Here is a 17,371-nt window from a genome sequence, read left to right as displayed (position 1 = left end):
GTTCCCCTGATAAGAAACTAGTGATTTCTAAGAGGTTACTGATGGCATACCCTTTCCCGCGAACGGATAGGTTACGCTGGGAGAGATCCCCTAGGGTGGACAAGGCGCTCACACGATTATCTAAAAGGGTGGCACTGCCGTCTCAGGATACGGCCGCCCTAAAGGAGCCTGCAGATAGAAAGCAGGAGGCTATCCTGAAGTCTGTATATACACACTCAGGTACTATACTGAGACCTGCTATTGCTTCAGCATGGATGTGTAGTGCTGCAGCAGCATGGTCTGATACCCTGTCAGACAACATTGATACCCTCGACAGGGATGCTATTTTGCTAACCATAGAGCATATAAAGGACGTTGTCTTGTATATGAGGGATGCACAGAGGGACATTTGCCGGCTGGCATCTAGAATTAATGCAATGTCCATTTCTGCCAGGAGAGTATTATGGACTTGGCAGTGGACAGGTGATGCTGATTCTAAAAGGCACATGGAGGTTTTGCCTTATAAGGGCGAGGAATTGTTTGGGGACGGTCTCTCGGACCTCGTATCCACAGCAACAGCTGGAAAGTCGACTTTTTTACCTCAGGTTTCCTCACAGCCTAAGAAAGCACAGTATTATCAAGTACAGTCCTTTCGGCCTCAGAAAGGCAAGCGGGTCAGAGGCGCATCCTTTCTGCCCAGAGGCAGGGGTAGAGGGAAAAAGCTGCACCAGACAGCCAGTTCCCAGGAACAAAAATCCTCCCCTGCTTCCACTAAGTCCACCGCATGACGCGGGGGCTCCACAGGTGGAGCCAGGTGCGGTGGGGGCGCGTCTCCGGAACTTCAGCGACCAGTGGGTTCGCTCGCAGGTGGATCTCTGGGTTCTACAAGTGGTATCTCAGGGATACATGCTGGAGTTCGAGGCGACTCCCCCTCGCCGTTACCTCAAATCAGCCTTGCCAGCGGCTCCCAGGGAAATGGAGGTAGTGCTGGCGGCTATTCACAAGCTGTACCTTCAGCAGGTGATAATCAAGGTTCCCCTCCTTCAACAGGGACGGGGTTACTATTCCACAATGTATGTGGTACCGAAACCAGACGGTTCGGTGGGACCCATTCTAAATTTGAAATCCTTGAACACTTATGTAAGGAAGTTCAAGTTCAAAATGGAATCGCTCAGGGCGGTTATTGCGAGCCTGGAAGAGGGGGATTTTATGGTGTCGCTGGACATCAAGGACTCTTATCTGCATGTCCCCATTTACCCACCTCACCAGGAGTACCTCAGGTTTGTGGTACAGGACTGTCATTACCAATTCCAGACTTTGCCGTTTGGTCTGTCCACGGCACCGAGGGTATTTACCAAGGTAATGGCCGAAATGATGATACTCCTTCGGAAGAAGGGAGTTATAATTATCCCGTACTTGGACGATCTCCTTATAAAGGCGAGATCCAGAGAGCAGTTGTTAGTCAGCGTGGCACTTTCTCGGGAAGTGTTGCAACAGCACGGCTGGATTCTGAATATCCCAAAGTCGCAGCTGATTCCTGCGGCGCGTCTGCTCTTCCTGGGCATGATTCTGGACACAGAACAGAAGAAGGTGTTTCTCCCGGTGGAGAAGGCCCAGGAATTGTCATCGCTGGTCAGGGACCTCCTGAAACCAAAACAGGTGCGGTGCATCACTGCACGCGAGTCCTGGGAAAGATGGTGGCTTCTTACGAAGCAATTCCCTTCGGCAGGTTCCATGCAAGGATCTTTCAGTGGGATCTGTTAGACAAATGGTCCGGATCGCATCTTCAGATGCATCGGTTGATCACCCTGTCCCCAAGGGCCAGGGTGTCTCTGCTGTGGTGGCTGCAGAGTGCTCATCTTCTCGAGGGCCGCAGATTCGGCATACAGGACTGGATCCTGGTGACCACGGACGCAAGCCTCCGAGGATGGGGGGCAGTCACTCAGGGAAGGAACTTCCAGGGACAGTGGTCAAGTCAGGAGACTTCACTACACATAAATATACTGGAACTAAGGGCCATTTACAACGCCCTGAGTCAAGCAGAGCCCCTGCTTCAAAACCAACCAGTGCTGATTCAATCAGACAACATCACGGCGGTCACCCATGTAAACCGCCAGGGCGGCACAAGAAGCAGGATGGCGATGGCAGAAGCCACGAGGATTCTCCGATGGGCGGAAAATCACGTGCTAGCACTGTCAGCAGTGTTCATTCCGGGAGTGGACAACTGGGAAGCAGACTTCCTCAGCAGGCACGACCTCCACCCGGGAGAGTGGGGACTTCATCCAGAAGTCTTCACGCAGATTGTAAACCGTTGGGAACGGCCACAGGTGGACATGATGGCGTCCCGCCTCAACAAAAAGCTAAAAAAATATTGCGCCAGGTCAAGAGACCCTCAGGCGATAGCTGTGGACGCACTAGTGACACGGTGGGTGTACCAGTCGGTTTATGTGTTCCCTCCTCTTCCTCTCATACCCAAGGTACTGAGGATAGTAAGAAAGAGAGGAGTAAGAACTATACTCATCGTTCCGGATTGGCCAAGAAGAACTTGGTACCCAGAACTACAAGAAATGATCTCCAAGGAACCATGGCCTCTGCCTCTCAGACAGGACCTGTTACAGCAGGGGCCCCGTCTGTTCCAAGACTTACCGCGGCTGCGTTTGACGGCATGGCGGTTGAACGCCGGATCCTAACGGAAAAGGGCATTCCAGATGAAGTGATTCCTACGCTGATAAAGGCTAGGAAAGATGTGACAGCACAACATTATCACCGTATATGGCGAAAATATGTTGCTTGGTGTGAGGCCAGGAAGGCCCCTACAGAGGAATTCCAGCTGGGTCGATTCCTGCACTTCCTACAGTCAGGAGTGACTATTGGCCTAAAATTAGGATCCATAAAGGTCCAGATTTCGGCCCTATCTATTTTCTTTCAAAAAGAACTGGCTTCACTACCTGAAGTTCAGACGTTTGTTAAGGGAGTGCTGCATATTCAGTCCCCTTTTGTGCCTCCAGTGGCACCTTGGGATCTTAACGTTGTGTTGGATTTCCTGAAATCCCACTGGTTTGAGCCACTTAAGACCGTGGAACTAAAATATCTCACGTGGAAAGTGGTCATGCTATTGGCCTTGGCTTCGGCTAGGCGTGTGTCAGAATTGGCGGCTTTGTCGTGTAAAAGCCCTTATCTGATCTTCTATATGGACAGGGCAGAATTGAGGACTCGTCCCCAATTTCTCCCTAAGTTGGTATCATCGTTTCATTTGAACCAACCTATTGTGGTGCCTGCGGCTACTCGGGACTTGGAGGACTCCAAGTTACTAGATGTAGTCAGGGCTTTGAAAATCTATGTAGCTGGGACGGCTGGAGTCAGGAAGACTGACACGCTGTTTATCCTGCATGCGCCCAACAAGCTGGGTGCTCCTGCTTCAAAGCAAACTATTGCGCGCTGGATCTGTAACACGATTCAGCAAGCTCATTCTGCGGCAGGATTGCCGCATCCTAAATCAGTAAAAGCCCATTCCACGAGGAAGGTGGGCTCTTCTTGGGCGGCTGCCCTAGGGGTCTCGGCTTTACAACTTTGCCGAGCTGCTACTTGGTCGGGTTCAAACACATTTGCTAAATTCTACAAGTTTGATACCCTGGCTGAGGAGGACCTTGCCTTTGCTCATTCGGTGCTGCAGAGTCGTCCGCACTCTCCCGCCCGTTTGGGAGCTTTGGTATAATCCCCATGGTCCTTACGGAGTACCCAGCATCCACTAGGACGTCAGAGAAAATAAGAATTTACTCACCGGTAATTCTATTTCTCGTAGTCCGTAGTGGATGCTGGGAGCCCGTCCCAAAGTGCGGACTCTCTGCAATACATGTATATAGTTATTGCTTACCTAAAGGGTTATTGTTTTGAGCCATCTGTTGACTGAGGCTCAGTTGTTGTTCATACTGTTAACTGGGTATGGTTATCACAAGTTGTACAGTGTGATTGGTGTGGCTGGTATGAGTCTTACCCTGGATTCCAAATCCTTTCCTAGTAATGTCAGCTCTTCCGGGCACAGTTTCCTTAACTGAGGTCTGGAGGAGGGGCATAGAGGGAGGAGCCAGTGCACACCAGATATAGTACCTAATCTTTCTTTTAAGAGTGCCCAGTCTCCTGCGGAGCCCGTCTATTCCCCATGGTCCTTACGGAGTACCCAGCATCCACTACGGACTACGAGAAATAGAATTACCGGTGAGTAAATTCTTATTTTTTAATAACTTTGAGTATTAAACATAGTTTGTGTACACTGAGCCATCAGAAAATAAAGGTTTCACTATCTCAGTCTCACTCAAAAAAGTCCGTATTTCGGAATATTCCGTATTTCGGAATACTTGGATATGGGATACTCAACCTGTATATATATTTTTTTAATTATAAAAATAAAATAAAATGTACATGTGAGTATATGTATGAGTATGTGTATATTTCTCTAACGTCCTTGTGGATGCTGGGGACTCCGTAAGGACCATGGGGAATAGACGGGCTCCGCAGGAGACATGGGCACTTTAAAAAAGAATTTAGATTCTGGTGTGCTCTGGCTCCTCCCTCTATGTCCCTCCTCCAGACCTCAGTTTGAATCTGTGCCCGGACGAGCTGGGTGCTGTTCAGTGAGCTCTCCTGAGCTTGCTGTAAGAAAGTATTTTGTTAGGTTTTTTATTTTCAGGGAGCTCTGCTGGCAACAGACTCCCTGCATCGTGGGACAGAGGGGAGAGAAGCAGCCCTACTGTCTGAAGATAGATCCTGCTTCTTAGGCTACTGGACACCATTAGCTCCAGAGGGATCGTACACAGGATCTCACCCTCGTCGTCCGATCCCAGAGCCGCGCAGCCGTCCCCCTCGCAGAGCCGGAAGACAGAAGCCGGGTGAGCATGAGAAGCAAGAAGACTTCGAAATCGGCGGCAGAAGACTCCGGTCTTCACTGAGGTAGCGCACAGCACTGCAGCTGTGCGCCATTGCTCCCACACACACCTCACATACTCCGGTCACTGTAAGGGTGCAGAGCGCAGGGGGGGGGGGGGCGCCCTGGGCAGCAATTGGGACCTCTTTGGCAAAAGTTTAGCATATATACAGTTGGGCACTGTATATATGTATGAGCCCCCGCCAAAAATTGTACATTGAAGCGGGACAGAAGCCCGCCGCTGAGGGGGCGGGGCTTCTTCCTCAGCACTCACCAGCGCCATTTTTTCTCCACAGCTCCGCTGAGAGGAAGCTCCCCAGGCTCTCCCCTGCAGATACACGGTAGAAGAGGGTAAAAAGAGAGGGGGGGCACATAATTAGGCGCAAAAATCAATATAAACAGCGGCTACTGGGTTAACATTGTTACTCTGTTATTCCTGAGTTATATAGCGCTGGGGTGTGTGCTGGCATACTCTCTCTCTGTCTCTCCAAAGGGCCTTGTGGGGGAACTGTCTTCAAAAAGAGCATTCCCTGTGTGTGTGTGGTGTGTCGGTACGATTGTGTCGACATGTCTGACGAGGAAGGCTATGTGGAAACAGAGCGGGAGCAAATGAATGTGGTGTCTCCGCCGACGGCGCCGACACCTGATTGGATGGATATGTGGAAGGTTTTAAATGATAATGTTAATTCCTTGCATAAAAGGTTGGAAAAAGCTGAAGCCTTAGGACACTCAGGGTCTCAGCCCGTGCCTGATCCTATGTCGCAGAGGCCGTCAGGGTCTCAGAAGCGCCCACTATCCAAAATTGTTGACACAGATACCGACATGGATTCTGATTCCAGTGTCGATTACGATGATGCAAAGTTACAGCCAAAATTGGCTAGATCCATCCGTTATATGATTATAGCAATTAAGGATGTGTTGCACATCACAGAGGAAACCCCAGTCCCTGACAAGAGGGTTCATATGTATGAGGAAAAGAGGCAGGAGGTGACCTTTCCCCCTTCACACGAGCTAAATGAGTTATGTGAAAAGGCTTGGGAATCTCCAGATAAAAAACTGCAGATTTTCAAGCGGATTCTTATGGCATATCCTTTCCCGCCAACGGACAGGTTACGCTGGGAATGCTCCCCTACGGTGGACAAAGCTTTAACATGCTTATCCAAGAGGGTAGCCCTGCCGTCACAGGATACGGCTACCCTCAAAGATGCTGCGGATAGAAAGCAAGAGGGTACCCTGAAGTCCATTTATACACATTCAGGTACCTTACTGAGCCCAGCGATCGCGTCGGCCTGGTGCTATAGCAGCATGGACGGACACCCTGTCTGAGGAACTTGATACCTTAGACAAGGATACTATATTGATGACCCTGGGGCATATAAAAGACGCTGTCCTATATATGATAGATGCTCAAAGAGACATTAGTCTACTGTGTTCTAGAATAAATGCTATGTCGATTTCTGCCAGAAGGGTCCTGTGGACTCGGCAATGGACAGGTGATGCAGACTTCAGAAGGCACATGGAGGTTTTACCTTACAAGGGTGAGGAATTGTTTGGGGAGGGTCTCTCGGACCTGGTCTCCACAGCTACTGCTGGAAAGTCAAATTTTTTGCCATATGTTTCCTCACAACCTAAGAAAGCACCGTATTACCAAATGCAGTCCTTTCGATCACAGAAAAGCAAGAAAGTCCGAGGTGCGTCCTTTCTTGCCAGGGGCAGGGGCAGAGGAAAGAAGCTGCACAACACAGCTAGTTCCCAGGAACAGAAGTCCTCCCCGGCTTCCACAAAATCCACCGCATGACGCTGGGGCTCCACAGGCGGAGCTAAGCCCGGTGGGGGCGCGTCTCCGAAATTTCAGCCACGAGTGGGTTCACTCCCAGGTGGATCCCTGGGCAATAGATATTGTGTCTCAGGGATACAAGCTGGAATTCGAAGAGATGCCCCCTCACCGATACCTCAAATCGGCCCTGCCAGCTTCCCCCCTCGAGAGGGAAATAGTGTTAACTGCAATTCACAAATTGTATCTTCAACAGGTGGTGGTCAAGGTACCCCTCCTTCAACAAGGAAGGGGTTATTATTCGACCATGTTTGTAGTACCGAAACCGGACAGTTCGGTCAGACCCATATTGAATTTAAAATCCCTGAACATATACCTGAAAAAGGTTCAAGTTCAAGATGGAATCGCTCAGAGCGGTCATCGCAAGCCTGGAAGGGGGGGATTTTATGGTCTCTCTGGACATAAAGGATGTATACCTTCATGTCCCCATTTATCCACCTCATCTTGCGTACCTCAGATTTGTGGTACAGGATTGTCATTACCAATTTCAGACGTTGCCGTTTGGCCTCTCCACGGCACCGAGAATATTTACCAAGGTAATGGCGGAAATGATGGTACTCCTGCGGAAGCAAGGGGTCACAATTATCCCATACTTGGACGATCTCCTCATAAAAGCGAGGTCAAGAGAGCAGTTGCTGATCAGCGTAGCACGTTCTCTGGAAGTGTTACGGCAACACGGCTGGATTCTAAATATTCCAAAGTCGCAGTTGATTCCTACGACTCGTCTGCCCTTCCTGGGCATGATTCTGGACACAGACCAGAAAAGGGTTTATCTCCCGATAGAGAGAGCTCAGGAACTCATGACACTGGTCAGAAACCTATTAAAACCAAAACAGGTGTCAGTGCATCACTGCACTCGAGTGCTGGGAAAGATGGTGGCATCATACGAGGCCATTGCCTTCGGCAGGTTCCATGCGAGGACCTTTCAATGGGACTTACTGGACAAATGGTCCGGATCACATCTTCAGATGCATCGGTTAATCACCCTATCCCCCGGGGCCAGGGTGTCTCTCCTGTGGTGGCTGCAGAGTGCTCATCTTCTCGAGGGCCGCAGATTCGGCATTCAGGACTGGGTCCTGGTGACCACGGATGCAAGCCTCCGAGGGTGGGGGGCAGTCACACAGGGAAGAAATTTCCAAGGTCTGTGGTCAAGTCAGGAGACTTGCCTTCACATCAACATCCTGGAACTAAGGGCCATATACAACGCCCTACGTCAAGCGGAGACCCTGCTTCGCGACCAACCGGTTCTGATTCAGTCAGACAACATCACCGCTGTGGCTCATGTAAACCGACAAGGCGGCACAAGGAGCAGGGTGGCGATGGTGGAAGCCACCAGAATTCTTCGCTGGGCGGAGAATCACGTAAGCGCACTGTCAGCAGTGTTCATCCCGGGAGTGGACAACTGGGAAGCAGACTTCCTCAGCAGGCACGACCTCCACCCGGGAGAGTGGGGACTTCATCAAGAAGTCTTCACGCAGATTGCAAGTCGGTGGGAACTGCCACAGGTGGACATGATGGCATCCCGCCTCAACAAAAAGCTACAGATGTATTGCGCCAGGTCAAGAGACCCTCAGGCGATAGCTGTGGACGCACTGGTGACACCGTGGGTGTTCCAGTCGGTCTATGTATTTCCTCCTCTTCCTCTCATACCCGAGGTGCTGAAAATCATAAGAAAAAGAGGAATGAGAACAATACTCATTGTTCCGGATTGGCCAAGAAGGACTTGGTATCCAGATCTGCAAGAAATGCTCACAGAGGACCCGTGGCCTCTGCCTCTAAGACAGGACTTGTTGCAACAGGGGCCCTTTCTGTTCCAAGACTTACCGCGGCTGCGTTTGATGGCATGGCGGTTGAACGCCGGATCCTAGCAGAAAAAGGCATTCCAGATGAGGTCATTCCTACGCTGATAAAGGCTAGGAAGGACGTGACGGCTCAACATTATCACCGTATATGGCGAAAATATGTTGCTTGGTGTGAGGCCAGGAATGCCCCTACGGAGAAATTCCAGCCGGGCCGTTTCCTTCACTTCCTACAGTCGGGAGTGACTTTGGTCCTAAAATTGGGTTCCATTAAGGTCCAGATTTTGGCCCTATCCATTTTCTTTCAAAAAGAACTGGCTTCTCTACCTGAAGTTCAGACGTTTGTAAAGGGAGTGCTGCATATTCAGCCCCCTTTTGTTCCTGCAGTGGCACCTTGGGATCTTAACGTGGTGTTGAGTTTCCTGAAATCACACTGGTTTGAACCACTCAAAACGGTGGAATTGAAATATCTCACGTGGAAGGTGGTCATGCTACTAGCCTTGGCTTCGGCTAGGCGTGTGTCAGAATTGGCGGCTTTGTCACATAAAAGCCCCTATCTGGTTTTCCATGCGGTTAGAGCAGAATTGCGGACCCGCCCACAATTTCTCCCGAAAGTGGTTTCATCCTTTCATATAAACCAACCTATTGTGGTGCCTGTGGCTACTACTGACTTGGAGGATTCCGATTTACTTGATGTGGTCAGGGCTTTGAACGTTTATGTAGCCAGAACGGCTAGGGTCAGGAAAACAGAATCTTTGTTTATCCTGTATGCTACCAACAAGCTTGGGGCGCCTGCTTCAAAGCAAACTATTGCTCGCTGGATCTGTAACACGATTCAGCAGGCTCATTCTGCGGCTGGATTGCCGCTGCCAAAATCAGTTAAGGCCCATTCCACTAGAAAGGTGGGCTCTTCTTGGGCGGCTGCCCGAGGGGTCTCGGCTTTACAGCTGTGCCGAGCGGCTACTTGGTCAGGTTCAAACACTTTTGCAAAGTTCTATAAGTTTGATACCCTGGCTGAGGAGGACCTTGTGTTTGCTCAATCGGTGCTGCAGAGTCATCCGCACTCTCCCGCCCGTTTGGGAGCTTTGGTATAATCCCCATGGTCCTTACGGAGTCCCCAGCATCCACTAGGACGTTAGAGAAATTAAGATTTCTCTGACGTCCTAGTGGATGCTGGGAACTCCGTAAGGACCATGGGGAATAGCGGCTCCGCAGGAGACTGGGCACAAAAAGTAAAAGCTTTAGACTAGCTGGTGTGCACTGGCTCCTCCCCCTATGACCCTCCTCCAAGCCTCAGTTAGATTTTTGTGCCCGAACGAGAAGGGTGCAAGCTAGGTGGCTCTCCTGAGCTGCTTAGAAGTAAAAGTTTAAATAGGTTTTTTATTTTCAGTGAGTCCTGCTGGCAACAGGCTCACTGCATCGTGGGACTAAGGGGAGAAGAAGCAAACTCACCTGACTGCAGAGTGGATTGGGCTTCCTGGCTACTGGACATTAGCTCCAGAGGGACGATCACAGGTTCAGCCTGGATGGGTCCCGGAGCCGCGCCGCCGGCCCCCTTACAGAGCCAGAAGAGCGAAGAGGTCCGGAGAAAGCGGCGGCAGAAGACGTTCCTGTCTTCAAATAAGGTAGCGCACAGCACTGCAGCTGTGCGCCATTGCTCTCAGCACACTTCACACTCCGGTCACTGAGGGTGCAGGGCGCTGGGGGGGAGCGCCCTGAGACGCAATAAAAATGATATAAAAACCTTATATGGCTAAATAAAATGCATCACATATAGCTCCTGGGCTATATGGATGCATTTATCCCCTGCCAGTTTCCTGAAAAAAGCGGGAGAAAAGGCCGCCGTGAAGGGGGCGGAGCCTTTCTCCTCAGCACACAAGCGCCATTTTCTTTCACAGCTCCGCTGGAAGGACGGCTCCCTGACTCTCCCCTGCAGTCCTGCACTACAGAAACAGGGTAAAACAGAGAGGGGGGCACTATTGGCAGCTAATATATAATACAGCAGCTATAACAGGGAGTAACACTTATATAAGGTTATCCCTGTATATATATAGCGCTCTGGTGTGTGCTGGCAAACTCTCCCTCTGTCTCCCCAAAGGGCTAGTGGGGTCCTGTCCTCTATCAGAGCATTCACTGTGTGTGTGCTGGGTGTCGGTACGATTGTGTCGACATGTATGAGGAGGAAAATGATGTGGAAGCAGAGCAATTGCCTGTGTTAGTGATGTCACCCCTAGGGAGTCGACACCTGACTGGATGGTAGTAATTAAAGAATTACGTGACAATGTCAGCACTTTGCAAAAAACTGTTGACGACACGAGACAGCCGACAAATCAATTAGTGCCTGTTCAGGCGTCTCAGACACCGTCAGGGGCGTTAAAACGCCCGTTACCTCAGATGGTCGACACAGACCCTGACACGGATACTGAATCCAGTGTCGACGGTGACGAGACAAACGTAATGTCCAGTAGGGCCACACGTTACATGATCACGGCAATGAAGGAGGCATTGAACATTTCTGACACTACAAGTACCACAAAAAAGGGTATTATGTGGGGTGTGAAAAAACTACCAGTGGTTTTTCCTGAGTCAGATGAATTAAATGAGGTGTGTGATAAAGCGTGGGTTTCCCCCGATAAAAAACTGCTGATTTCTAATAAATTATTGGCACTATACCCTTTCCCGCCAGAGGTTAGGGCACGTTGGGAAACACCCCCTAGGGTAGATAAGGCGCTCACACGCTTATCAAAACAAGTGGCGTTACCGTCTCCTGATACGGCCGCTCTCAAGGAACCAGCTGATAGAAGGCTGGAAAATATCTTAAAAGGTATATACACACATACCGGTGTTATACTGCGACCAGCGATCGCTTCAGCCTGGATGTGCAGCGCTGGAGTGGCTTGGTCGGATTCCCTGACTGAAAATATTGATACCCTGGATAGGGACAGTATATTATTAACTATAGAGCATTTAAAGGATGCATTACTATGTATGCGAGATGCACAGAGGGATATTTGCACCCTGGCATCTAGAGTAAGTGCGATGTCCATTTCTGCCAGAAGAACGTTATGGACGCGACAGTGGTCAGGTGATGCGGATTCCAAACGACATATGGAAGTATTGCCGTATAAAGGGGAGGAGTTATTTGGGGTCGGTCTATCGGACCTGGTGGCCACAGCAACGGCTGGAAAATCCACCTTTTTACCCCAGGTCACCTCTCAGCAGAAAAAGACACCGTCTTTTCAAACCCAGTCCTTTCGTCCCTATAAGGGCAAGAGGGAAAAAGGCCGCTCGTTCCTGCCCCGGGGCAGAGGAAGGGGAAAAAGACTGCACCATGCAGCCTCTTCCCAGGAGCAGAAGCCCTCCCCCGCTTCTGCCAAGTCCTCAGCATGACGCTGGGGCTCTGCAAGCAGACTCGGGCACGGTGGGGGGCCGTCTCAAGAATTTCAGCGCGCAGTGGGCTCACTCGCAAGTGGACCCCTGGATCCTGCAGGTAGTATCACAGGGGTACAAATTGGAATTCGAGACGTCTCCCCCTCGCCGGTTCCTGAAGTCTGCTCTACCAACGTCTCCCTCCGACAGGGAGGCAGTATTGGAAGCTATTCACAAGCTGTATTCCCAGCAGGTGATAATCAAGGTACCCCTCCTACAACAGGGAAAGGGGTATTATTCCACGCTGTTTGTGGTACCGAAGCCGGACGGCTCGGTGAGACCAATTTTAAATCTAAAATCTTTGAACACTTACATAAAAAGGTTCAAATTCAAGATGGAGTCACTCAGAGCAGTGATAGCGAACCTGGAAGAAGGGGACTATATGGTATCTCTAGACATCAAGGATGCTTATCTCCATGTCCCAATCTACCCTTCTCACCAAGGGTACCTCAGGTTTGTGATACAAAACTGTCATTATCAGTTTCAGACGCTGCCGTTTGGATTGTCCACGGCACCACGGGTCTTTACCAAGGTAATAGCCGAAATGATGATTCTTCTTCGAAGAAAAGGCGTATTAATTATCCCTTACTTGGACGATCTCCTGATAAGGGCAAGGTCCAGGGAACAGTTAGAGGTCGGAGTAGCACTATCTCAGGTAGTGCTACGTCAGCACGGGTGGATTCTAAATATCCCAAAATCACAGCCGATTCTGACAACACGTCTACTGTTCCTAGGGATGATTCTGGACACAGTCCAGAAAAAGGTGTTTCTCCCGGAGGAGAAGGCCAGGGAGTTATCCGAGCTAGTCAGGAACCTCCTAAAACCAGGACAAGTGTCAGTGCATCAGTGCACGAGAGTCCTGGGAAAAATGGTGGCTTCTTACGAAGCGATTCCATTCGGAAGATTCCATGCAAGAACTTTTCAGTGGGATCTGCTAGACAAATGGTCCGGATCGCATCTTCAGATGCATCAGCGGATAACCCTATCTCCAAGGACAAGGGTATCTCTCCTGTGGTGGTTACAGAAGGCTCATCTTCTAGAGGGCCGCAGATTCGGCATTCAGGATTGGATGCTGGTAACCACGGATGCCAGCCTGAGAGACTGGGGAGCAGTCACACAGGGAAGAAATTTCCAGGGCTTGTGGTCAAGCATGGAAACGTCTCTTCACATAAATATCCTAGAGCTAAGGGCCATTTACAATGCCCTAAGTCAAGCAAGGCCTCTGCTTCAGGGTCAACCGGTATTGATCCAGTCGGACAACATCACGGCTGTCGCCCACGTAAACAGACAGGGCGGCACAAGAAGCAGGAGGGCAATGGCAGAAGCTGCAAGGATTCTCCGCTGGGCGGAAAATCATGTGATAGCACTGTCAGCAGTGTTCATTCCGGGAGTGGACAACTGGGAAGCAGACTTCCTCAGCAGACACGACCTCCACCCGGGGGAGTGGGGACTTCATCCAGAAGTCTTCCAAGTGATTGTAAACCGTTGGGAAAAACCAAAGGTGGACATGATGGCGTCCCGTCTCAACAAGAAACTAGACAGATATTGCGCCAGGTCAAGGGACCCTCAGGCAATAGCGGTGGACGCTCTGGTAACTCCGTGGGTGTTCCAGTCGGTATATGTGTTCCCTCCTCTTCCTCTCATACCAAAAGTACTGAGAATCATAAGAAGGAGAGGAGTAAGAACGATACTCGTGGCTCCGGATTGGCCAAGAAGAACTTGGTACCCGGAGCTGCAAGAGATGCTCACGGAGGACCCGTGGCCTCTACCTCTAAGGAAGGACCTGCTCCAGCAGGGACCTTGTCTGTTCCAAGACTTACCGCGGCTGCGTTTGACGGCATGGCGGTTGAACGCCGGATCCTGAAGGAAAAAGGCATTCCAGATGAAGTCATCCCTACCCTGATCAAGGCCAGGAAGGATGTAACTGCAAAACATTATCATCGCATTTGGCGAAAATATGTTGCGTGGTGTGAGGCCAAGAAGGCCCCTACGGAGGAATTTCAACTGGGTCGTTTCCTACATTTCCTGCAAGCAGGATTGTCTATGGGCCTAAAATTAGGATCCATTAAGGTTCAAATTTCGGCCCTGTCGATCTTCTTCCAGAAAGAACTGGCTTCAGTGCCTGAAGTTCAGACGTTTGTCAAAGGGGTACTGCATATACAGCCTCCTTTTGTGCCTCCAGTGGCACCTTGGGATCTCAATGTAGTTTTAGGGTTCCTAAAATCACATTGGTTTGAACCACTTGCCACAGGATTTGAAATATCTCACATGGAAAGTGGTAATGCTGTTGGCCCTGGCTTCAGCCAGGCGCGTATCAGAATTGGCGGCTTTATCCTATAAAAGCCCTTACCTGATATTTCATTTCTCCCTAAGGTGGTTTCAGCGTTTCACATGAATCAACCTATTGTGGTACCTGTGGCTACTAGGGACTTGGAGGACTCCAAGTTGCTGGACGTAGTCAGGGCCCTGAAAATATATGTTTCCAGGACGGCTGGAGTCAGAAAATCTGACTCGCTCTTTATACTGTATGCACCCAACAAGCTGGGTGCTCCTGCTTCTAAGCAGACGATTGCTCGTTGGATTTGTAGTACAATTCAACTTGCACATTCTGTGGCAGGCCTGCCACAGCCAAAATCTGTAAAAGCCCATTCCACAAGGAAGGTGGGCTCATCTTGGGCGGCTGCCCGAGGGGTCTCGGCTTTACAACTTTGCCGAGCAGCTACTTGGTCAGGGGCAAACACGTTTGCTAAATTCTACAAATTTGATACCATGGCTGAGGAGGACCTGGAGTTCTCTCATTCGGTGCTGCAGAGTCATCCGCACTCTCCCGCCCGTTTGGGAGCTTTGGTATAATCCCCATGGTCCTTACGGAGTTCCCAGCATCCACTAGGACGTCAGAGAAAATAAGAATTTACTTACCGATAATTCTATTTCTCATAGTCCGTAGTGGATGCTGGGCGCCCATCCCAAGTGCGGATTGTCTGCAATACTTGTATATAGTTATTGTTACAAACAAATCGGGTTGTTTATTGTTGGAAGCCATCTTTTCAGAGGCTCCTCCGGTTATCATACTGTTAACTGGGTTCAGATCACGAGTTGTACGGTGTGATTGGTGTGGCTGGTATGAGTCTTACCCGGGATTCAAGATCCTTCCTTATTATGTACGCTCGTCCGGGCACAGTATCTTAACTGAGGCTTGGAGGAGGGTCATAGGGGGAGGAGCCAGTGCACACCAGCTAGTCTAAAGCTTTTACTTTTTGTGCCCAGTCTCCTGCGGAGCCGCTATTCCCCATGGTCCTTACGGAGTTCCCAGCATCCACTACGGACTATGAGAAATAGAATTATCGGTAAGTAAATTCTTATTTTTACTTACTGGTAAATCTATTTCTCGTAGTCCGTAGTGGATGCTGGGCGCCCGTCCCAAGTGCGGACTTCTTCTGCAATACTTGTATATAGTTATTGCTGCAATAAGGGTTATGTTATAGTTGCATCAGGGTTTTACTGATGCTCTGTTGTTCATACTGTTGACTGGGTAAGTTTATCACAAGTTATACGGTGTGATTGGTGTGGCTGGTATGTATCTTGCCCTGGATTACCAAAATCCTTTCCTTGTACTGTCAGCTCTTCCGGGCACAGTTTCTCTAACTGATGTCTGGAGGAGGGACATAGAGGGAGGAGCCAGAGCACACCAGAATCTAAATTCTTTCTTAAAGTGCCCATGTCTCCTGCGGAGCCCGTCTATTCCCCATGGTCCTTACGGAGTCCCCAGCATCCACTACGGACTACGAGAAATAGATTTACCGGTAAGTTAAATCTTATTTTTTATATATATATATATATATATATATATATATATATATATATATATATATATATATATATATGTGTATATATACACTCTCTCTCTTTCTCTTTCTCTCTCAAAGGGCACTCCAGGATGGTAAATAAAGCAGCCGGGGTGCCTTCCTAAACGAAGATACAACACAGATTGTGAGCTCATGTATAAATATAACAGTACAGGTGTCCTCATGCAAAAGGAACAGGCGGTACTCTGTGCAAAACCTGCTGAAAAGACCAGTGGGTCCTGAAACATTGGAATAAAGGCAACAAGCTTTCTTTTTTATAAGTCCGGAGGAGTGCCGCCTGTTCCTTTTGCATGAGGACACCTGTACTGTTATATTTATACATGAGCTCACAATCTGTGAGGTTAGACACAATAGGGGGAAGAGAGCATTCCCCCTCTCAATGCAACATCCCCCCCATTCTTTGAGATGATCTTCTGAGAAAAATGTAATCATACTTCTGTTATATTTCCTGATTGGTTTTATTTCTTTTTTCTTTTTTTTATTCCCTGACAGAATGAAATAAATTCAAACTGGAATTTTGTGGAAGAGATTTTAAAGAAATCAAGTGATGTGCAGGTATAACATCTGTTTGTCTTAAAGAATGTGTGCACTATTTTTGTGCACCTTGTGAATGACTTCACTTCTGTGCTCTACCATTTCCAGAAATTATTCCTTGCGTTCTCCAGAAACTTTTTTGTTTACTTAGTGATCTTTGTTTTGCTTCTCTCTTCATATACACTCTCATACCTCTTACAGTACTTGTGCCTTCAACAGGTCTATTAGTATTACCTTCCCCCCAAACAATCGCTTTTAGATCTGCACCTACACTAAAAGCACATATTTTCAAGCCAACAAATCTCCATTTTTAATATACATAATGGGATCTATAATCCAGAGTACCTGAGGTCTGGGTTTATGGGATAATTAATTTCTTTTGTTTTTTTTTTTTTTGCTAGGATTTGGGTCAGTATGCCTAAAATTAAATACCAGTCAATTCCCCCCCCCCCCCCATTTTACCCTCACAGTAGCAGTGATCCTCACTTAGACTGTGAGCGGAGACTCTGATCATATCTTCTCTGTATGACCTTGTAAACGAGCAACAGACATTTTTACCAATACGTAAATCAATTTCTGATTTTCCGAAACTTTCTAGCTAATGAGTGTCTAAATAAAAGACCCCTTTCCCTGTATATTTCTCCACATAAGTACAGTGTTTCATTGTGAGTTTCTAATTTCAAATCTATAATATTACATCTTTATTTTATTAAAGAATGGAGTCCTAGAAGATCAACTCCGGATGCATCTACAGTGCTGCTTGTCCTTGTGTAACATTTGGGAACCAAACCTTACAGTAGCTACCATACTGTGGGAATATTACAGCAAGAATCTGGTAAGAAGCAGATAAAAATTTTGGGCAAAAAGTGGTGAAGGAAAAAAAAAAATCCTCCTGCACACTGCTGTGAGTAAAAAAAAAAAACGTTTCTACTTTGACGTAAAATGTATAAATCTCAGTGTATACCTTGGAAATCTATAACCACCTACCAAGCAATCTGCTCCTGCTAAT

The 17,371-nt window shown here is 48.7% G+C and overlaps 1 protein-coding gene across 2 annotated transcripts in view; it reads left to right on the top strand.

Moving 5' to 3' along the window:
* MMS22L (MMS22 like, DNA repair protein) overlaps positions 1-17,371 on the top strand; it is a 457,009-nt gene that overhangs the window by 148,852 nt on the left and 290,786 nt on the right. For both annotated transcript variants that reach the window (XM_063917017.1, XM_063917018.1), the window contains 2 exons: positions 16,321-16,383; positions 17,078-17,197. In XM_063917017.1, the coding sequence (XP_063773087.1) occupies positions 16,321-16,383; positions 17,078-17,197 (183 nt within the window). The remainder of the gene's footprint in view (positions 1-16,320; positions 16,384-17,077; positions 17,198-17,371) is intronic.

Source organism: Pseudophryne corroboree, chromosome 4 (assembly GCF_028390025.1).
Source record: "Pseudophryne corroboree isolate aPseCor3 chromosome 4, aPseCor3.hap2, whole genome shotgun sequence".
NCBI classification, from domain to species: domain Eukaryota; kingdom Metazoa; phylum Chordata; class Amphibia; order Anura; family Myobatrachidae; genus Pseudophryne; species Pseudophryne corroboree.
The sequence above is the reverse complement of the archived record's forward strand: the minus strand, read 5'-3'. Positions and strand labels throughout refer to the sequence as shown.